This window comes from Erinaceus europaeus, chromosome 1 (genome assembly GCF_950295315.1).
Source record: "Erinaceus europaeus chromosome 1, mEriEur2.1, whole genome shotgun sequence".
NCBI classification, from domain to species: Eukaryota; Metazoa; Chordata; class Mammalia; order Eulipotyphla; family Erinaceidae; genus Erinaceus; species Erinaceus europaeus.
Genome location: NC_080162.1, coordinates 76,818,975 through 76,836,447, shown reverse-complemented (window position 1 = coordinate 76,836,447; position 17,473 = coordinate 76,818,975). Strand labels below are relative to the sequence as shown.

The following is a 17,473-nucleotide window of genomic DNA, read 5'->3' as shown; positions in this document are numbered from 1 at the left end:
ATGCTCTGGTAAAAATAAATAGTGGTCTGGGAGGTGGCGCGGTAATAAGGCTTTGGACTCTCAAGCATGAGAGTTCTGAGTTCTATTGCCAGCAGCACATATGCCAGAGTGATATCTGGTTCTTTCTCTCTCTCCTCATATCTTTCTCATTAATAAATAAATTAAATAATAATAAAAATCACAAATCCATGGTCTCCAGAATTAAAAAAAGCAACACATTTTTAGTGAAATATGCTCTGCTGTTTGGTCCAAATTGCTGATTTGTATTATGTCTTTCACAGGTGTCCCACTGGACACCATGCCGACCTGGACAAGGTCTACCCCCAAAGCAAAGGACAGAAGACTGAACACAACAGCAAAGTATGAAAATTAATTGAGATATTTAATAGACAGTGCAAACCATAATTTCATCTGAATATAAATGTATGCACATGTTTCCAATGAGTTATCTATCAGTTATCACAAACAGCAACAAGGACCTTAGAGCTATGTTAGAAAAATGTTTAGCTGGAATTTAATTCTAACAATCTCACTTGCTCTCAAGAGAACACCACCCATTTCAAATCAGTGTCACAAACTCCAAAAGACCAGGGGAGCAGAGAGAGAAGCGGGTCAGAGAGGTAAACACAAGGGGCAGTAAGTACACAGGTGACAGGACAGAAACACAGGTGGCGGAGACAGCTAATGACAAGGAAAAGCCTATGGCTTTTAAAAACGACTTTTCTGCCTGTACCATACAAGTCTTACAAAGAGATATGCAACAAGTCCAATTGACTTAAAAGGTCAGAGGCTACATTTTCACATCATTTAAATCGCCAACGGTTGACCCTTTCCATTGAGGCTCAGCAGTGGAGTTAGCGTAGTCCAGAAGCTCAATGTTGGATTTGCAAGTAGTTTATTTTACAGAAATTCAACATTATAAACAGCAGGCACCTCCCACCCTCCTCCCCCCACCCATCCCACTAGGAGCAGACCATGCTATGCAGAGAGAGCGCAGTGATGTGGCCCTACTGCTTTGGAGGGAGATGGGAGAGCCATGGAGCCTGCCTGCACCACGTCCTGCCTGCCCTGCACACGCACACGTACACGCCTGCCTCCTGCGCAGGCCGCCAGGGTCTGTCTGGGCCCAGTGTGCGCTGGACCGGTTACATGGTTTCAGCCCAGGTCTCTAATTCCTTCATGTCCTCATCCTCCTCTTCCTTCTTCTTGGCTGTGTGAAGAGAGAAGAAGCTATTTAGCAGTGCTGTTTGCGGCGCTCTAAACACACACTGACTGGGAGCCAGGGCTGTGCAATATGGTGTCTCCAGAACAGTGTCATCTCCAGGCTATCAGCAGGCTGCATCTCTGACCTCTGTGCCTAACAGCTGCGGCGTACAGCTCCAGGTAAGCTGGCACACTCGCTCCTGGCCTAGCCCTCCTGCTCAGTGCCAGACAGAACAAGGATTCTATACTAGCAGAGCTCTGAGACTCGCCAAGACCTCCATCTCAGAAAAGCAAGAGAAGAGAATAGGAAGAACCCCAGAAGACAATATTATTCTTAAATTTTATTTAAAAACCCTTTTGTTGCCCTTGTTTTTAAAATATTTATTTATTCCCTTTTGTTGCCCTTGTTTTATTGTTGTAGTTATTATTGTTGTTGTTACTGATGTCGTTGTTGGATAGGACAGAGAGAAATGGAGAGAGGAGGGGAAGACAGAGGGGGGAGAGAAAGACAGACACCTGCAGACCTGCTTCACTGCCTGTGAAGTGAACCCCCTGCAGGTGGGGAGCCAGGGGCTCAAACCAGGATTCTTACGCTGGTCTTTGCGCTTGATGCCACCTGTGCTTAACCCGCTGCGCTCTGCCCAACTCCCTAAAAACCCCTTTTTAATGAGAAAGAGAGAGAGGACAGATCAGAGTAGTGCTCAGCTCTGGTTTAAAAAGGTAGTGCTAGGCATTAGATTTGTGTAAGTCTGTTAAAACACTGCTGGCTCCAGAAGAGATCTAATTTTTGCTAGCCCCCCCCAGTCCACATGCTCAGACCACCACTACACAGACACAAGCAACTTTCTGGAGAGCCTGTTCTTGTCTCCATGCAGAGGACTCAACTTGAGTGACCATTTCCCCTTGAAATGCAGGAGAGTAGGAGAGTGAAGTCTGGTCACACACATACGTCTTCATGCTCTCTCCATGCCAAATCAAACCACTTCACCTGGTATAAAAGTTGTGTGGATAATGACCCTGGGTCCATACTCCCAGAGGGATAAAGAATCGGACAGCTATCAGGGGAGGGGACGGGGTATAGAGTTCTGGTGGTGGGAATTATATGGAGTTGTACCCCTCTTATCCTATGTTTTGTCAGTTTTCCTTCTTATAAATATAAATAAAAATTTTAAAAAGCTGTGTGGAATAATTCTAGCCAAGTGTGAAAATAATGTGGAAGAGGGAGAGAAAGAGCAGGAAGAAGGGAATGAAGGTTTATAAAACCAGGTCTCTAAAGTAGCAAAGCTGTTTCTTTTTTTAGTAGTCGTCTCTGAGGTTCTAGGCTTTTGCAGGTACACACAGCACAGGATACTACATGGGAAGTGAGGGCTGTCCTGGGATTAGACTCTCAGTGCCTGAAACTTCTTAAAAAGATGCATTTTATTTATTTATTTTAATGATATAGCAAGAAAGGCGGGGGGGGGGGGAGAGATATAAGAGCACTGTTCAGCTCTGGCTAATGGTGATGTTGGGGATTGAACCTGAGACCTCAGAGCCTTGGGAATTAAAGTTTCCATAACCAGTATGCTGTCGCCCTAGTCTTAAGAGCTTACTTGTTAACACAGGGCAGAGAAAATAATTCTAGAAGTGTGTGTGTGTGTGTGTGTGTGTGTGTGTTTTCCCCCACTCTACTCAGGGGACATTTGGAGACATATTTGGTTGTTACAACTTGAAAAGGGGAATACAAGTAGTATATGTTGGGCAGAGTTCACGGGTACTACTAAATATCCAAAGTGTACAGGACAGGCCCCTTCCCCACCTCCTACCCAAACAATTATCTGACTATGCCAGTAATGCCAAAGTTAAGAAACCCTATTCTAGAGAGAAACCAGGAAGTGGCAGATGACACTGTCTACTGTCTTCCACACAGACGGTCCCACCTAGTTCTCATCCTAGACAAACTCAAGCAAGACTCAAGCTGAGGCCAACCAACTACAAGATTACCCACTATGTGCTATCAGCACTCTAAATAAGAAGTACGTACTGGGTTTTGATGGTAGATTTATAGAAGGAACATTTGGTAGAGGAACTGTTTCGGGTCCACTGATTTCCAGCAAATTCTTGTCTAGTTCCTCTTGTTCTAGTTCTTCTAATTCTGCCATGAGCTCATCCTAATAAAAAGAAGCACAAAAGTGAGAGAGGTGTCCCTGGGAATTCCAGTTGCTGCAGTGGTACCTCTTACCTGATAGCTAAGCAGACCTTCTCCCTTCCACTGCCTCCAAAGATCAGAGGGGAGATGAGCTATATGAAATGCCCTGAGATTCAGAGACCTTAAATGTCCTTCTACTGGTCAACAGAACATACTATCAGGCAATTACAGAGCATCTACATCTGGTAGCCTCCACTAGGCTGTGAAGATCTTAAAAGAGACTGTATCTTTTGGGGGCCAGGTGGTGGCACAGCTGGCTAAGTGCTAACATTATAGAGTGCAAGGACCCAGGTTCAAGCCCCTGATTCCCACCTGCAGGGGAAAACTTCACAAGTGGTGAAGCAGGACTGCAGGTGTCTCTCTCCTTCTCTATCTCCCCCTCCCCTCTAAACTGCTCTCTGTCTCTATCCAATAATAAATAAATAAAATAAAATAAAGAGATTGTATCTTTTTACTCCTATTTTTTTAATCTCAGAATTGGGCACACTGAGTGAATGTTTGGTAGACTGAAATTAACTGGTCCAGGCTGAAATTTCTGGTGCTGAAAGCCAAGGCTATATTTTAGCTACCCAAGTGGGAATCCAGGAGAACAAATAATTAGGTTCTACATAGAGAGTCTGTTCTTCACCAAACTAAAATCTAAGGTTAGCTGTGTTTTAAAAATCTAGAGACTCAGGTCCCAACAGCAGAAACTGGGAAATGGCCAAGTTCCAGGCACATTACTCAGGGTCAGATGTGTATGTCTTAAACTTCTCTCAAAATTACAGTAAGGGCAGATCCTGCAGATTCCTCCAGGACTAGGTCACCTCAGCTGCCCCAGCTCCAAGCTTAGGCCCCCACATGGAGAGGTGTAGGATAACTGCTTTTTGAGACCCATTACTGATCTGAAGCCTGTTGAGGGGTCTCAACAAAGGCTCCTTTCTCCACCTACACTGCTACCCCAGTGAAAGTATCTGTCAACATCCAGAATTAGCAAGAGGGAATGCTGCGGCTAACACGGAGTTATCTGTGTCCCAAGTCTCTGGAGGGAAGAGAACTGGTGATTTCTAAACCACATACTCCCACCCTGAGATCTCTCAGCAAGGGTGTCTGTTTGTGTGGCTTCTGGGATCCACAGGAAATCACTCACCTCATCAAACTCTTCTCCAAACCCTACAGGTTTTGAAATAGCTGTTGAAATCTCTTCTGCAAGTTCTTGCTGGTCAGCAATATCTTGCATTAACTCGTCAACTTTATCGATGTCCCTGTAAATGAAATGAACAGCTGTCTTATTGGATGCTAGGTCTGCAGAAAGAGGGTCTGTGACGCAGAAACAAACTCCACTCCATTGCAATCTGCTTCCCAGCCCCCACCCCTATAATTATTCCCTGTGAGGAATTAATATTTTTCTTTCTTTCTTGCCCCCCCACCCCGGCCCTTTTTTATCAAAGCACTGCTCTGCTCTGGACTGTGGTGGTGCGGGGGGGATTAAACCTAGGATTTTGGAGCCTCAGGCACGAGAGTCTCTTTATATAACCACTATGCCATCTCCCCTGCCCTCCTCCTCCCGTTTAAGAAAGAACTGCAGAATCAATAAGATAAGGACATCCTTAGATATCACCTCCATCAGTGCTCTAAAGAAATACAGCTTAGCAAAGTGAGAAGACACTGTCAGTATCTCATGAAAGTTAGGAAACGCTTTAGATAAGGCATGGTATTTTAACTCCTGGGTCAACAGCTCTCCTTCAAGTTGAAGGAAACTCTAGTAGGGAAAGGTACAATGATAAAATATAGCTATGTCATTTGAAAAGTCCTTCCCATCTACTCAAATTCATTGATGCTTCCTTTATTAGGTCCCACAGGAAAACAGCAGAACACTTGTGTGTGTGTGTGTTTGCCTCCAGGTTTATCGCTGGGGCTTGGTGCCAGCACTGTGAATCAACTGCTCATGGAAGCCAGTTATTCCCCCCCCCCCCCCACTCTATTGGATAGGACAGAGAGAAATTGAGAGGGAAGGGGGAGATAGAGGGAGAAAGAAAGACAGACACCTGCAGGCCTGCTTTGCCGCTTCTTGTGAAGCGACTTTCCTGCAGGTGGGGAATGGGGAACTCAAACCAGGATTCTTGCGTGGGTCCTTGCACTTTATACTATGTACGCTTAACCTACTGCACTATCGCCCGCCCTGCCCCAGAAATATTTTCTATCCTGTCAACAATACAGAGATACAACTAATATGACACACACATACTTCAATGTATGCTCTTTGCTAGGAAAACTGGAGAACACAGACATGAAACTGACCTCACTCAGGAAGCTTAGTCTACTGAATACCCACCCATAGAAATACCTCACTTATTTGAAGGTTACTTGTCCCGTAAACCCCATTATTTTTTTAAAGAGTATTTATTTATTTATTCATTAAAAAGATAAGTGGAAAGAGAAAGAACCAGACATCACTTTGGTACATGTGCTGCCGGGGACTGAACTCAGGACCTCATGCTTGAGAGTCCAATGCCTAATCCGGTGTGCCACCTCCCAGACCACATTAATTCCATTATTTTTTTAGCAGGGATTAGCAAAATTTTACTCCAAAGGACCAAGTAATAAATACCTTAGAATTTGTGGGGCACATGATCTTAGTCACAGTTTTTCAACCCAGCCATGTAGCATATACGTAACCAACAATTTGTAAATCAGCAGTCGCAACTATGTGTCTTTCATTTTCTTCTTCCCGCCCCTTTCTTCCCCACCAGAGCACTGCCCAGCACTGGCTTATGGTGGTGCAGGGGTTTGAGCCTGGGACCTGGGAGCCTTGATCATGTAAAACTTTTATGTAACCATTATGCTATTTCCTCAGCTCTACAACTGTTTTTTCTTCTTTCCTTCTTCTTCCTCTCTTTTTTAAAATTTTATTTTATTGGTGATTTAAAAAATAACAGGGATACTGTTCCCACCACTAGAGTTCTATGTCTCCATTCCCTCCACTGGCAACTGCAGTGGTTCTCCCCAAGGTCACAGATGGGGGTTGACTATTTTTTCTGTAATTGTCTGTCTGTCTGTCTGTCTGTCTGTCTGTCTGTCTATCTATCTATCTATCTATCTATCTATCTATATTTTTGCCCATTTTTGTCTATAGTCCTGCCATTTCTTCCTTTTCAAGTCACACCTACACTTATTACCACTCCTAAATATTTTTCCTTTTCTTCCCTCTTTCTCTGGGTGCTGATGAAATTGGGTTTCACAACTATGTTTTAATAAAATTTTATTTAGGGGCTAGAGATAGCTCACCTAATGAGTACATACCTTGCCATGTGTGAGGCACTGGGTTCAAGTCCCAGAACCATACCAGAGCACCACAGGCAGCATCAAGGGGGACGCTACATATGGTGAAGCAGTATTATGGTGTGACTCCCCTCTCTCTATGTGTCCCTCTTTTTTTTTCCTCTGTCCCCTCAAAATACATATGAGAAAGTTTACTCAGGGAAGCAGCAGTTCCACAGCCTACATTTTGCCAACTCTTTTTCCAGAGTATAGCTGTGCATCCAAAAGTAAGCAAAAACAAAACAAACAAAAAATCCTCTAAGCACCCCCAAATATATTCTGTCCAAGCATGAAAACAAATGTAAAATTTTGTTTATGGGAGAAATTTTCATTGTTACCCTGACTAATCATTAGTTCTAACTGTACAAAGCTTAGTTATCTAGTTTCTCAGCACAATGTATGAGAGATCGCTACACAAAGGAAGAGTTACTGAATTCAGGAGTACTGTCCAATCAAAGCCAAGGCTGAGGAGTGGAGTGTACAGAAAACCCCACCAATAGCAGGTGTAAAATCAGAGAGATCTCAAACCTTCAGATGTAACTATCACATTTTTGGGGGGACTCTGAAAGCATTAGGAAAGAATAATGAACACTGATCCCACTTCTTAATTCAACCCAGGGCAAAGCTTCTCCTGTGAAGAACCTTTGTTTGACAACTGAGGGTTTGGGTGAGAGGTCCTTCTTAGAACAGTTCCAGCTTGAATTTTTTTTTTTTTTTAACCAGAGCACTGCTCAGCTCTGGCTTATGGTGGTATGGGGGACTGAACCTGGGACTTGAGAGCCTCAGGCATAAAAGTCTCTTTGCATAACCATTATGCTATACCCCCATCCTCCAGCTTGAAATTCTATGCACATCACCATAACTCTGAATTACTCAGAAATTACTGTTTCAACCCATGAGATCCCCTTCTGGAGACAGCAAGAAGCATAATCCTTTTTAGCAGGAGTGCCAAGATATACAGCAAATTAAAACAAACTCAGGCACTTGAATGAATAAACCAAGGGATCCATCCAGAGTCAAGGCCTGAGCTTTACACATTCCAGGGCCAGCACCACCCTGCCATGCAGGCACCCTGTGCACCCACTGGTGGTCACGTACATGTTGTCGTGAGCAGCCTTCATGGCCTTGGCAGCATAGCCCATGTTCTTGAGCACCTCAGTGTTGGTGTTGGCATTCTCGAGGGCTTCTCGCTGGAACTCGATGGTTGAGAGCGTCCCGTCAATCTGTGCCAGCTGTTTTTCATACCTCTTTTTGCGCTTTAGAGCCTGAAGAGCCGCTGCATGGGGAAGAAACAGGTTTCAGAGAGCCCAGATACTGGTGATGACTTTTTTTTAATGTTTTTTTTTCTTTTTTTATATTTAGATATTTATTTATTTATTTATTTATTCCCTTTTTGTTGCCCTTGCTTTATTGTTGTAGTGATGACTTTTTTCCTAAGCCATTTCATTAAAACTTATGATTAATAGTGGTTTAAAAGATTATGGGGGTCAGGCAGTAGTGCACCTGGTTAAGTGCACATATTATCATGAACAAGGACCTGGGTTCAAGTCCCTGCTCCCCATCTGTGGGGGGGTACTTCATGAGTGGTGAAGTAGGTCTGCAGGTGTCTACCTTTCTCTCTTTTTGATTTTATTTATTTGTTATTGACTAGAGACAGAAAAAAAATTGAGAGGAGAGGGGGAAGATAGGTAGAGAAACAGAGAGACACCTGCAGCCCTACTCACAAGTGGTTCTAGCCTTCTGAGAGTTCTCCGGCATATTTATACTGCCATAGCCTTTCTTTTGGCTGGGAGAATTTTTTTTTTTTTATGGTTTTACCTGCTGCCTTTAGAGAATATATGGACTCTTTCCACGCAGGTGGTTTTCAGGACAGAACCCTAGGCTAGCAGTGTTTGTGTGTGTGTGTGTGTGTGTGTGTGTGTGTGTGTGTGTGTGTGTGTAAGAAAGATGGGACCAGCAGGTAAAACCATCAAAAAAAAAAAAAAATCTTCCCAGCCAAAAGAAAGGATATGGCAGTATAAAGCAAACATTCAAAACATCTGCAGATTCATGAAATATGCTTCACCAAAAGCTGAAAAGCTGTTCTAGCTGTCTCCCTTAATTTGGGTGTGAATGGTCAGAATAGTCTATGTCCTTCAAGAAATCCATCCTGTAGTTACTCAGGGGAACCCAAGAACCTCACTGAACATCACACTTTGCTAGAACTAAGACTATATAACTACAACCCTTTAAACTAGAAATGACCGCCCTGTTTATTAGCAGGTGAGAAAAATAAGGTTCAAAGCAGTTATGTTACTCACATCAGAAACAGCAGCAACAAATGCTGGAGAGGGTATGGGGACAAAGGAACTCTCCTACACTGCTGGTGGGAATGTCAATTGGTCCAACCTCTGTGGAGAATAGTCTGGAGAACTCTCAGAAGGCTAGAAATGGACCTACCCTATGACCCTGCAGTTCCTCTCCTGGGGATATATCCTAAGGGACCCAACACACCCATCCAAAAAGACCTGTGTATAGCCATGTTCATAGCAGCATAATTTGTAATAGCCAAAACCTAGAAGCAACCCAGGTGTCCAACAACAGATGAGTGGCTGAGCAAGTTGTGGTCTATATACACAATGGACTACTACTCAGCTATTAAAAATGGCAATTTCTCCGTTTTCAGCCCATCTTGGATGGAGCTTGAAGGAATCATGTTAAGTGAGATAAGGCAGAAAGAGAAGGATGAATATGGGGTGATCTCTCTCACAGGCAGAAGTTGAAAAACAAGATCAGAAGAGAAAACACTAAGCAGAACCTGGACTGGAGTTGGCATATTGCACCAAAGTAAAAGACTCTGGGGTGGGTGGGGGGAAGAGCACAGGTCCTGGAAAAGGATGACAGGGACCTAGTGGGGGTTGTATTGTTATGTGGAAAACTGGGAAATGTTATGCATGTACAAACTATTGTATTTACTGTCGACTGTAAAAAAATCCCTCAATAAATAAATTTTTAAAAAGTTGTCTTACTCAAGACACATGATGATAGTGGTTGATGGGATTAAACCAGGTATGGAACTCAAAGTCTATGCCCAGCCATTCTTTATGCTTCCAACTTAATGGGGAAAGACAGCATCCTGAAGGGGTGATGCAGTCCAGAATGCCAAGGTGAATACAGGAGCAAAGAAGAGTCTAAATCCAAGTAATTCATGTCTTAGCCATAAAACCCTCCACATCTCCCTCTGCCCATTGGACAAAGCCTCCATGTAGCTTAAAGTGGCTTGCAAGGCCCCATGGAAGACAAGGAACTGGACTTACACCACATGGGATTTCTAGCACCAGATCTGAATCCCTCTGTCATGAACTATCATGGTAAAGGGAAGATGTCGGAGGGGGGGGGTCCTGCTTGGTCTGGGGGTGTAGATCAACCTATCAATGCCCATGTCCAGCAGAGAAGTAATTACAGAAGCCAGACCTCCTACCTCCTGAGCCCCATAGAGACCTTTGGTCCATACTCCCAGAGGGATAAAGAATAGGGAACCTTCCAATGGAGGGGATGGGAAATGGCACTCTGGTGGTGGGAACTGTACCACTCTTATCCCACAATCTTGTTGACCATTATTAATCAATAATAATAATAATACTAATAATAAAGTTGAGAGATAAGAAAACACAAAGCAGAACTTGGACTGCAGTTGGTGTACTCTGGGGTGATAGGGGAGAGTTCAGGTCTTAGAACACGATGGCAGAGGACATAGAGGGGGGTTGAATTGTTACGTGGAAAACTGAGAAATGTTACCCATGTACAAACTACTGTATTTTACTGTCAACCATAAACCATTAATCCCAATAAAGAAAAAAAAAGAGCATATAGCCTAGGGCTGCTTCCTCTTGACTAGCTTGCAGCTATTTGCTATCCCTCCCCCGCCCACACACGCACAGTCATTTTCAAGTCACCCCAGCCAATGTCTCACAGATGTCCTCTCCCAGGCCCTCCATCGTCTCCACCACTCATGGCATATATTGAATAACTGCACTGAGTGTCTGAACATGGTAAACAAGTACTTAAACATGGCAACCATAGTACTTACACTTCCTTATTTAATCATTCCATACCCACTCATGGGGCAGAGGCCCTAGATTCACACTAAGATGAAATCAGAAAGAGGCAGAGGCTCACACCCAAATTATACGGGGAGTGGAGGGCTTAACCACTTGTCTTTGTAAACTCCCAGGCCATCACAGGCTCAGAATAAGTGAGAGACAGTTCTCAACAATGAACACAGAGATAATCCCTGTGCCTTGTTTATTAGCATGTCAAGTGTAGTAAGAATCTGAATTTTACATAGTCAGCTACATTCTGATTTTCTCTTTAAATATTTTATTTATTACATAGAGACAGAGAGCTGTGCCTAAAGGAAAAGGGGAGGTAGATAAGGAAAGAGGGGCTGGGGGATGGCGCACCTGGTTGAGTGAACATGTCACAATGAGCAAGGACACAGGTTCAGGCCCCTGGTCCCCACCTGCAGGGAGAAAGTTTCATGAGTGGTAAAGCAGTGGCTGTCTCTTTCCAGTAAATAAATAATAAGAAAAAAATAAGCATAAAAATGAGAAGAGAGAAAAGGAGACATGAGGGGCCAGGTGGTGGTGCATCCAGTTAAGCGCACATAGTACTCAAGCACAAAGATGTGTGCAAGAATCCAGGTTCGAGCCCACCGGCTCCCCACCTCCAGAGGGATGTTTCACAAGCAGTGAAGCAGGTCTACAGGTGTCTCTCTTTCTCTCCCCGCCTCTCAATTTCTCTCTGTCCTATCCAGTAACCAAAAAAAGAAAGGAAAAAATGGCTGACAGGAGAATTGAATTCATAGTGCAGGCACCGAACCCCAGTGATAACCCTGGAGGCAAAAAGAAAGAAAGAAAGAAAGAAAGAAAGGGAGGATGTGTAGCAGTGCTCTACTGCTTGTGAAACATCCCCCCTGCAAGTGGGAACTGGAGGCCTGAACCCTGGTACTTGTGCACTGTAACATGTGAGCCACCACCTAGCCCCCAGCATTCTGATTTTTAAAACCAAAATAATTATTCCTTATTAACACAAAGTTAGAACTATTTTAGCTTTTTCTGTAATATTTTCCCTTTTTGTAAATATTTATTTATTTATTCCCTTTTGTTGCCCTTGTTTTCATTGTTGTGGTTAGTATTGTTGTTGTTACTGATGTCGTTGTTGTTGGATAGGACAGAGAGAAATGGAGAGAGGAGGGGAAGACAGAGAGGGGGAGAGAAAGACAGACATCTGCAGACCTGCTTTGCTGCTTGTGAAGCGACTCCCCTGCAGATGGGGAGCCGGGGCTCGAACTGGGATCCTTACACCGGTCCTTGTGTTTGGTGCCACCTGCGCTTAACTTGCTGCACTACCACCCAACTCCCCATCTCGTCCTGTTTTTTTTTTTTTTTTTTTTTTTTGCCTCCAGGGTTTTTGTTGGGGCTTGGTGCCTGCACTACGAATCCATTGCTTCCGGAGGCCATTTTTTCCCCTTTGTTCCCCTTGTTGTTGGATAGGACAGAGAGAAATCGAGAGACATGGGGAAGAGAGGAGGAAGAGAAAGAAAGACACACCTGCCTACCTGCTTCCCCACCTGTGAAGGGACTCCCCTACAGGTGGGAAGCCAGTGGCTTGAACCGGGATCCCTACTCCGGTCCCAGCGTGTTGCACCACGTGCGTTACCGCCTGGCCCCCATACTTTCCTTTTTTTTTTTTTTAAAGGTCTGTTGATTCTTGTAAAAGAGGGAAAGAAAGGACATCGATCAGCTCTGGCATATAGAGGTACCAGGAATTTAACCTGAGTCCTCAGGAATGCAAGTCCTTTGTTCTACTATGCTGAACTATTTCCCTGGGTCCTAACACATTTTTAACTGGCAGTGACGCTCTCTATGCCAGTCATACATTTCTCTAACCACCCTACATTTAAAATCACCCAAACATACCAAGGAGGCAAGCAAGTTCTCACATGGATGAAGTAATGTTTATATGAATCACCTTTACAGACCAATACACAGCAGAGTCACTAATAACACTAAGAGCTTGGCATCTATTAAGCCAACTCTCCATTTTCACTTTTTAAGTTTTTCAAATATTCTACTCAGGGTTCCTCATGTGGCACAATTTTATCCTTATTTTATCTCCTGCATATTTCTGACTCAAAGGAGGCAAGTTGTCTTAAGGCTAGAATTACAAAAGGACTCTTTCCCTATATGATTTCATTATACAACTAAAACTAATACAGTGTGGGAGTCAGAGAGATAACCCACTGGGTGGTACATATGCCCTGTTTGTGTATATGGCCAGGTATGAGCCCCAATACCACATGGGAGGTGCTACATCACCAGAGGAATTTCCAGTACTGTGGTATTTCTTTCTCTCTCTCTCTCCCTCCCTCTCTCTCTGTCTATCTGAATGAAAAAGTGGCCCTGAACAGTGAAATTAGGCTCCCAAAGAAATCCCCTTCCCAGGGCTGGGCGGTATCGCAGCAGGTTAAGCACACATGGCACAAATCCTGGTTCAAGCCCCTGGCTACCCACCTACACAGAAGTCACTTCACAGGCAGTAAAGCAGGTCTGCAGGTCTCTCCCCCTCTGTCTGCAGGTCTCTCCCCCTGTGTCTTTCCCTCCTCTCTCCATTTCTCTCTGTCCTATCCAGCAACAGCAATGATAAACAAGGGCAACAAAAGAGAAAAAATAGCCGCCAGGAGCAGTGGATTCAAACAGAGCCCCAGCAATAACTCTGGAGGCAAAAAAAAAATAAATCCCTTTCTCACCAAATAGCCTCCTACCCTGTGTCAGCCATAAACACAATGCCTTTAACAATTTAAATCTAACCCTAGGCAAACAGATATTTAACAGGTTGCTTTAGATGGAAAAAAAATAGTCTTGGAATCTCCATATTTAATTATGGCTTTGCTGGTTCCAAGAGAGTAATTACAGCAGCAATTATAGAATCTAATAACCAGCTTTATTGGCTCTGAAAGCTGAAGCAAAAACAACTCCAGCCACATTGAAATAAACATTTGTCTCTAGACAGTTGCTTCATTAGACATTCCAAACAGTTATTTGGAAGAAAAATACAGAAGTGATAAACTAAAAGGCAGAGAAAACAGTCAAAAGATGTTCACCCAAATATGGAAACTCCTTCTTCAAGGCATCTGTTGTGACTGTACAGAAACTGGTTTCAGAGAACTCATCAGACCAGTGCAATTAGACAGGGTGTTCTTTTATCCTTGGCAAAGGCAAACTTGACATTTCTTTGAAGAGTTGTTGAGGAGGGCAAACTTGCCTGCCCCAATCTGCAGGCATCTGGTATAGGAGCCACTAGCCCAGGGCATCTCAACAGATGCTGAGAAGTCATGAACACACATCTCTGACTCTAAGAGATTTGGGCATTGAGGGAAGAGAGATCTAATAAATATGCTTTCATCAAATGAATGGTGGTGTCCACAGTCCTTTGAAAAACCCAAGATCCTGGGGGTAGACAGCATAATGGTTATGCAAAGAGACCCTCATGCCTAAAAAACCCCCTAACATTCTACATTCAAATTCATCTAACAGAAGTGAGGAAGCTTTCCCCAAACTGGAAAGCAAATAAAACACACTCCAGAGGACACTTAAAAAAAAAAATTTCAGCCACCATATTCCAGATGCTAACAGGATATGACCAGACTTCCCTGGACAGATGACTCCACCAATGTGTCCTAGAGCTCCGATTCCCCAGAGCCCCAACCTGCTAGGGAAAGAGAGAGGCAGGCTGGGAGTATGGATCGACCAGTCAACGCCCATGTGCAGCGGGGAAGCAATTACAGAAGCCAGACCTTCTACCTTCTGCATCCCACAGTGACCCTGGGTCCATACTCCCAGGGGGATAAAGAATAGGAAAGCTATCAGGGAAGGCAATGGGATATGGAGATCTGGTTGTGGGAATTGTATGGAGTTGTACCCCTCTTATCATATGGTTTTGTTAATGTCTCCTTTTTTAAATAGAAAAAAATTTTTTTTTTAATTTGGGGGGACCAGGTGGTGGCACACCTGATTGAGCACACATGTTACAATGTGCAAGGACCCAGGTTCAAGCCCCTGGTCCCCATCTGCAGGGGGGAAGCTTCACAAGTGGTGGATCAGGGCTGCAGGTGTCTCTCTGTATCTCTCCCTCTCCATCACCCCCTTCCCTCTTGATTTCTGGCTGTTTCTATCCAATAAATAAAGATAATTAAAGAAAATTTTAATTTCTTTATTTACTTATTATTGGAAAAAGACAGAGAGAAATTGAGAGGAGGGGAGCTAAGGAGAAAAAGAGATAGAGAGACACTTACAGCAATGCTTCACTTGTGAGGCACTAACCCTTCAGGTGGAAACCAGGGGCTTGAACCTGGGTCCTTGAACACTGTGATGTGTACAATTAACCAGATGGCGCCACTGCCTGGCCCCTCAAGAAGATACTCTCATACAAATGTAACACTAAGTGAGAATTCTGAAGGACCCTCATCAGGGAGGGACTTCTGACAGGCACGGAACTCAGTGAAATCCTGCTTTGCCAGCAATTATTCAGATGTTCCAGGTGTATTGCACCAAAGTAAAACACTCTGGGGTGTGGGGGGGGAAGAGTACAGGTCCTGGAAAAGGATGACAGAGGACCTAATGGGGGGTTGTATTGTTATGTGAAAAACTGAGAAATGTTAAGCATGTACAAACTATTGTATTTACTATCAAATGTAAAACATTAATCCCCCAATAAAGGGAAAAAATTAAAAAATAAACACCGAAAAAAATTATTCAGATGTTTCTTGCTCATCAAGTCCATGAATAAACTTCCAACATTCAAGGTACCCTCACTTAAGAGAAGTGAGGTCACTTGCTGGAGTCACCTGTCATCTGTTATTCATGTAGGGTGGGGGGAAAGGCCACACAATCAAAGCAACAAAGTTAACCACCTCTAATGTCAAAGAAACTCATTCTCCTGCAGGGACAGCTGGCTATCAGTAACCATTCTTATCACACTTGGCATCAAAAGCAAAAGGGGCTCAAAGCACTTTTGGAGATACTGAACTAACTCCAACCTGTTTTTTTGTTTTTTGCCTCCAGGGTTATTGCTGGGCCTTGGTGCCTGCACTATGAATCCATTGCTTCTAGAGGCTATTTTTTCCCCTTTTTGTTGCCCTTGTTGTCTATTGTTGTTGTTATTATTATTGTTGTTGTTGTTACAGATGTCATTGGTGTTGGATAGGACAGAGAAATGGAGAGAGGAGGGGAAGACAGAGAGGGAGAGAAAGATAGACACCTGCAGACCTGCTTCACCGCCTGTGAAGCGACTCCCCTGTGGGTGGGGGAGCCAGTGGCTTGAACCGGCATCCTTAGACTGGTCCTTGTGCTTTGTGCCATGTGCGCTTAACCTGCTGCACTACCGCCTGGCCCCCCTCCAACCTGTTTTATCAGAAGGATAAAACTAAGAGGGAAAAAAAATTAAAAACCTAGGAAAGACATAGCTTGCCTGGATCCCTAAACAAGTTAGAGAAGAATCAGGACTAGAACCCAGGTTTCCAGCTCTAGCCGCCAGCCTAATAGCTCCTTTTCTCATCTCAACTCTGTTATCTCCTAACTATAAATTAGCTATAAATAAACCAGCAGGTCCCCACCATCAAGAAAATAGTCTGTCTAATACTTTTGCATCTGATTTCTAAACTCTGCCCTTCACAAACACCATTTAAAAGCTCATGCTGACAAATGAAAGAACTGGGAAGCTATTAAACATGCTCTCCTAAGTCCCCAGTTAGAAGGAAAAAAAAAAGGAAAGAGAAGAAAATGGGGGGAAATGTGAGGGGCCGGGTGGCGGTGCACCTGGTTGAGCACACATGTTATAATGCGCAAGGATCTGGGTTCAAGCCCCCCAGCCCCTGCCTGCAGGGGAAAAGCTCTGCAAGTAGTAAAGCAGGGCTGCAGATGTCTCTTTCTCTCTACTTCCCCCTTCCTTCTCAATTTCTGGCTGTCTCTATCCAATAAATAAAGATAATTAAAAAAGAGAATGGAGGAAATTAATCTGTCTGTTTCCAGAACACATCCTCAAAATGCATGTTACCAATCCTGCCCAGTTTCTGAACTCTCATCTTTCTACCCTGTGTAATACTGGTAGCAGGAACAGCACAGATCTGTAAGTCCTCAGAAACCAAAATATACCTGTATGTCCAGACATCGGCTGACTGTGGCTATCACTCTGACAGTGTACCTGGCTGACGGTCAGGAAAGAGGGCCTCATCCTGCAAAAGCCTTGGAATACTGTCACTGACAATGTGTGATTTATTTCCACACAGCTGGGGGGGGTTCACACTAGAGGTACAGGCAGCATTTTAGAGCAGCCTCCTTCTCTGTGATGTATCTTCCTATTTCCCTAATTTTCTACTTGTGGCCTGGAGCGAATACACTCTGATGAGAGATGGTGAAATAAGCACTTGAGTGTGACCAGGGAAGCAGAGACTGAAATCCTGCTGACTTTACCTGCAAACACAGGGAGCACAGTACTCAATACAAGGGAAAATGCTAGAGAAGAAAAAGACACCCCTTATCTGCTTTATTGAGGACAAAGATCAAGGAATAAGGCCCTCGATTAACAACCTAAAAGAATGTCAGGGTCAGAGAGATAGGATAATGCACTTAAATGCCTGCGGCTGTCAGGTGGGGGTAATGGCACCACCTTAAGTCAGAGTCAAGCAGTGCCCTTGTAAAAATAAATAAATTATCAAATAAGTATCAAACTGCCCTGATGTCA

General features: G+C 43.8%; 1 protein-coding gene across 1 annotated transcript in view; it reads right to left on the bottom strand.

The window, feature by feature from the left end:
* Positions 1–361: 361 nt before the first annotated feature.
* The window catches only part of CHMP4B (charged multivesicular body protein 4B), a 51,819-nt gene continuing 34,707 nt past the window's right edge, over positions 362–17,473 (bottom strand). The window contains exons 2-5 of the mRNA XM_007522674.3: positions 7,790–7,967; positions 4,521–4,635; positions 3,227–3,353; positions 362–1,210 (exon numbers count right to left, since the gene is read on the bottom strand). Coding sequence (XP_007522736.1) covers positions 1,146–1,210; positions 3,227–3,353; positions 4,521–4,635; positions 7,790–7,967 — 485 coding nt within the window. The 3' untranslated portion in view covers positions 362–1,145. The remainder of the gene's footprint in view (positions 1,211–3,226; positions 3,354–4,520; positions 4,636–7,789; positions 7,968–17,473) is intronic.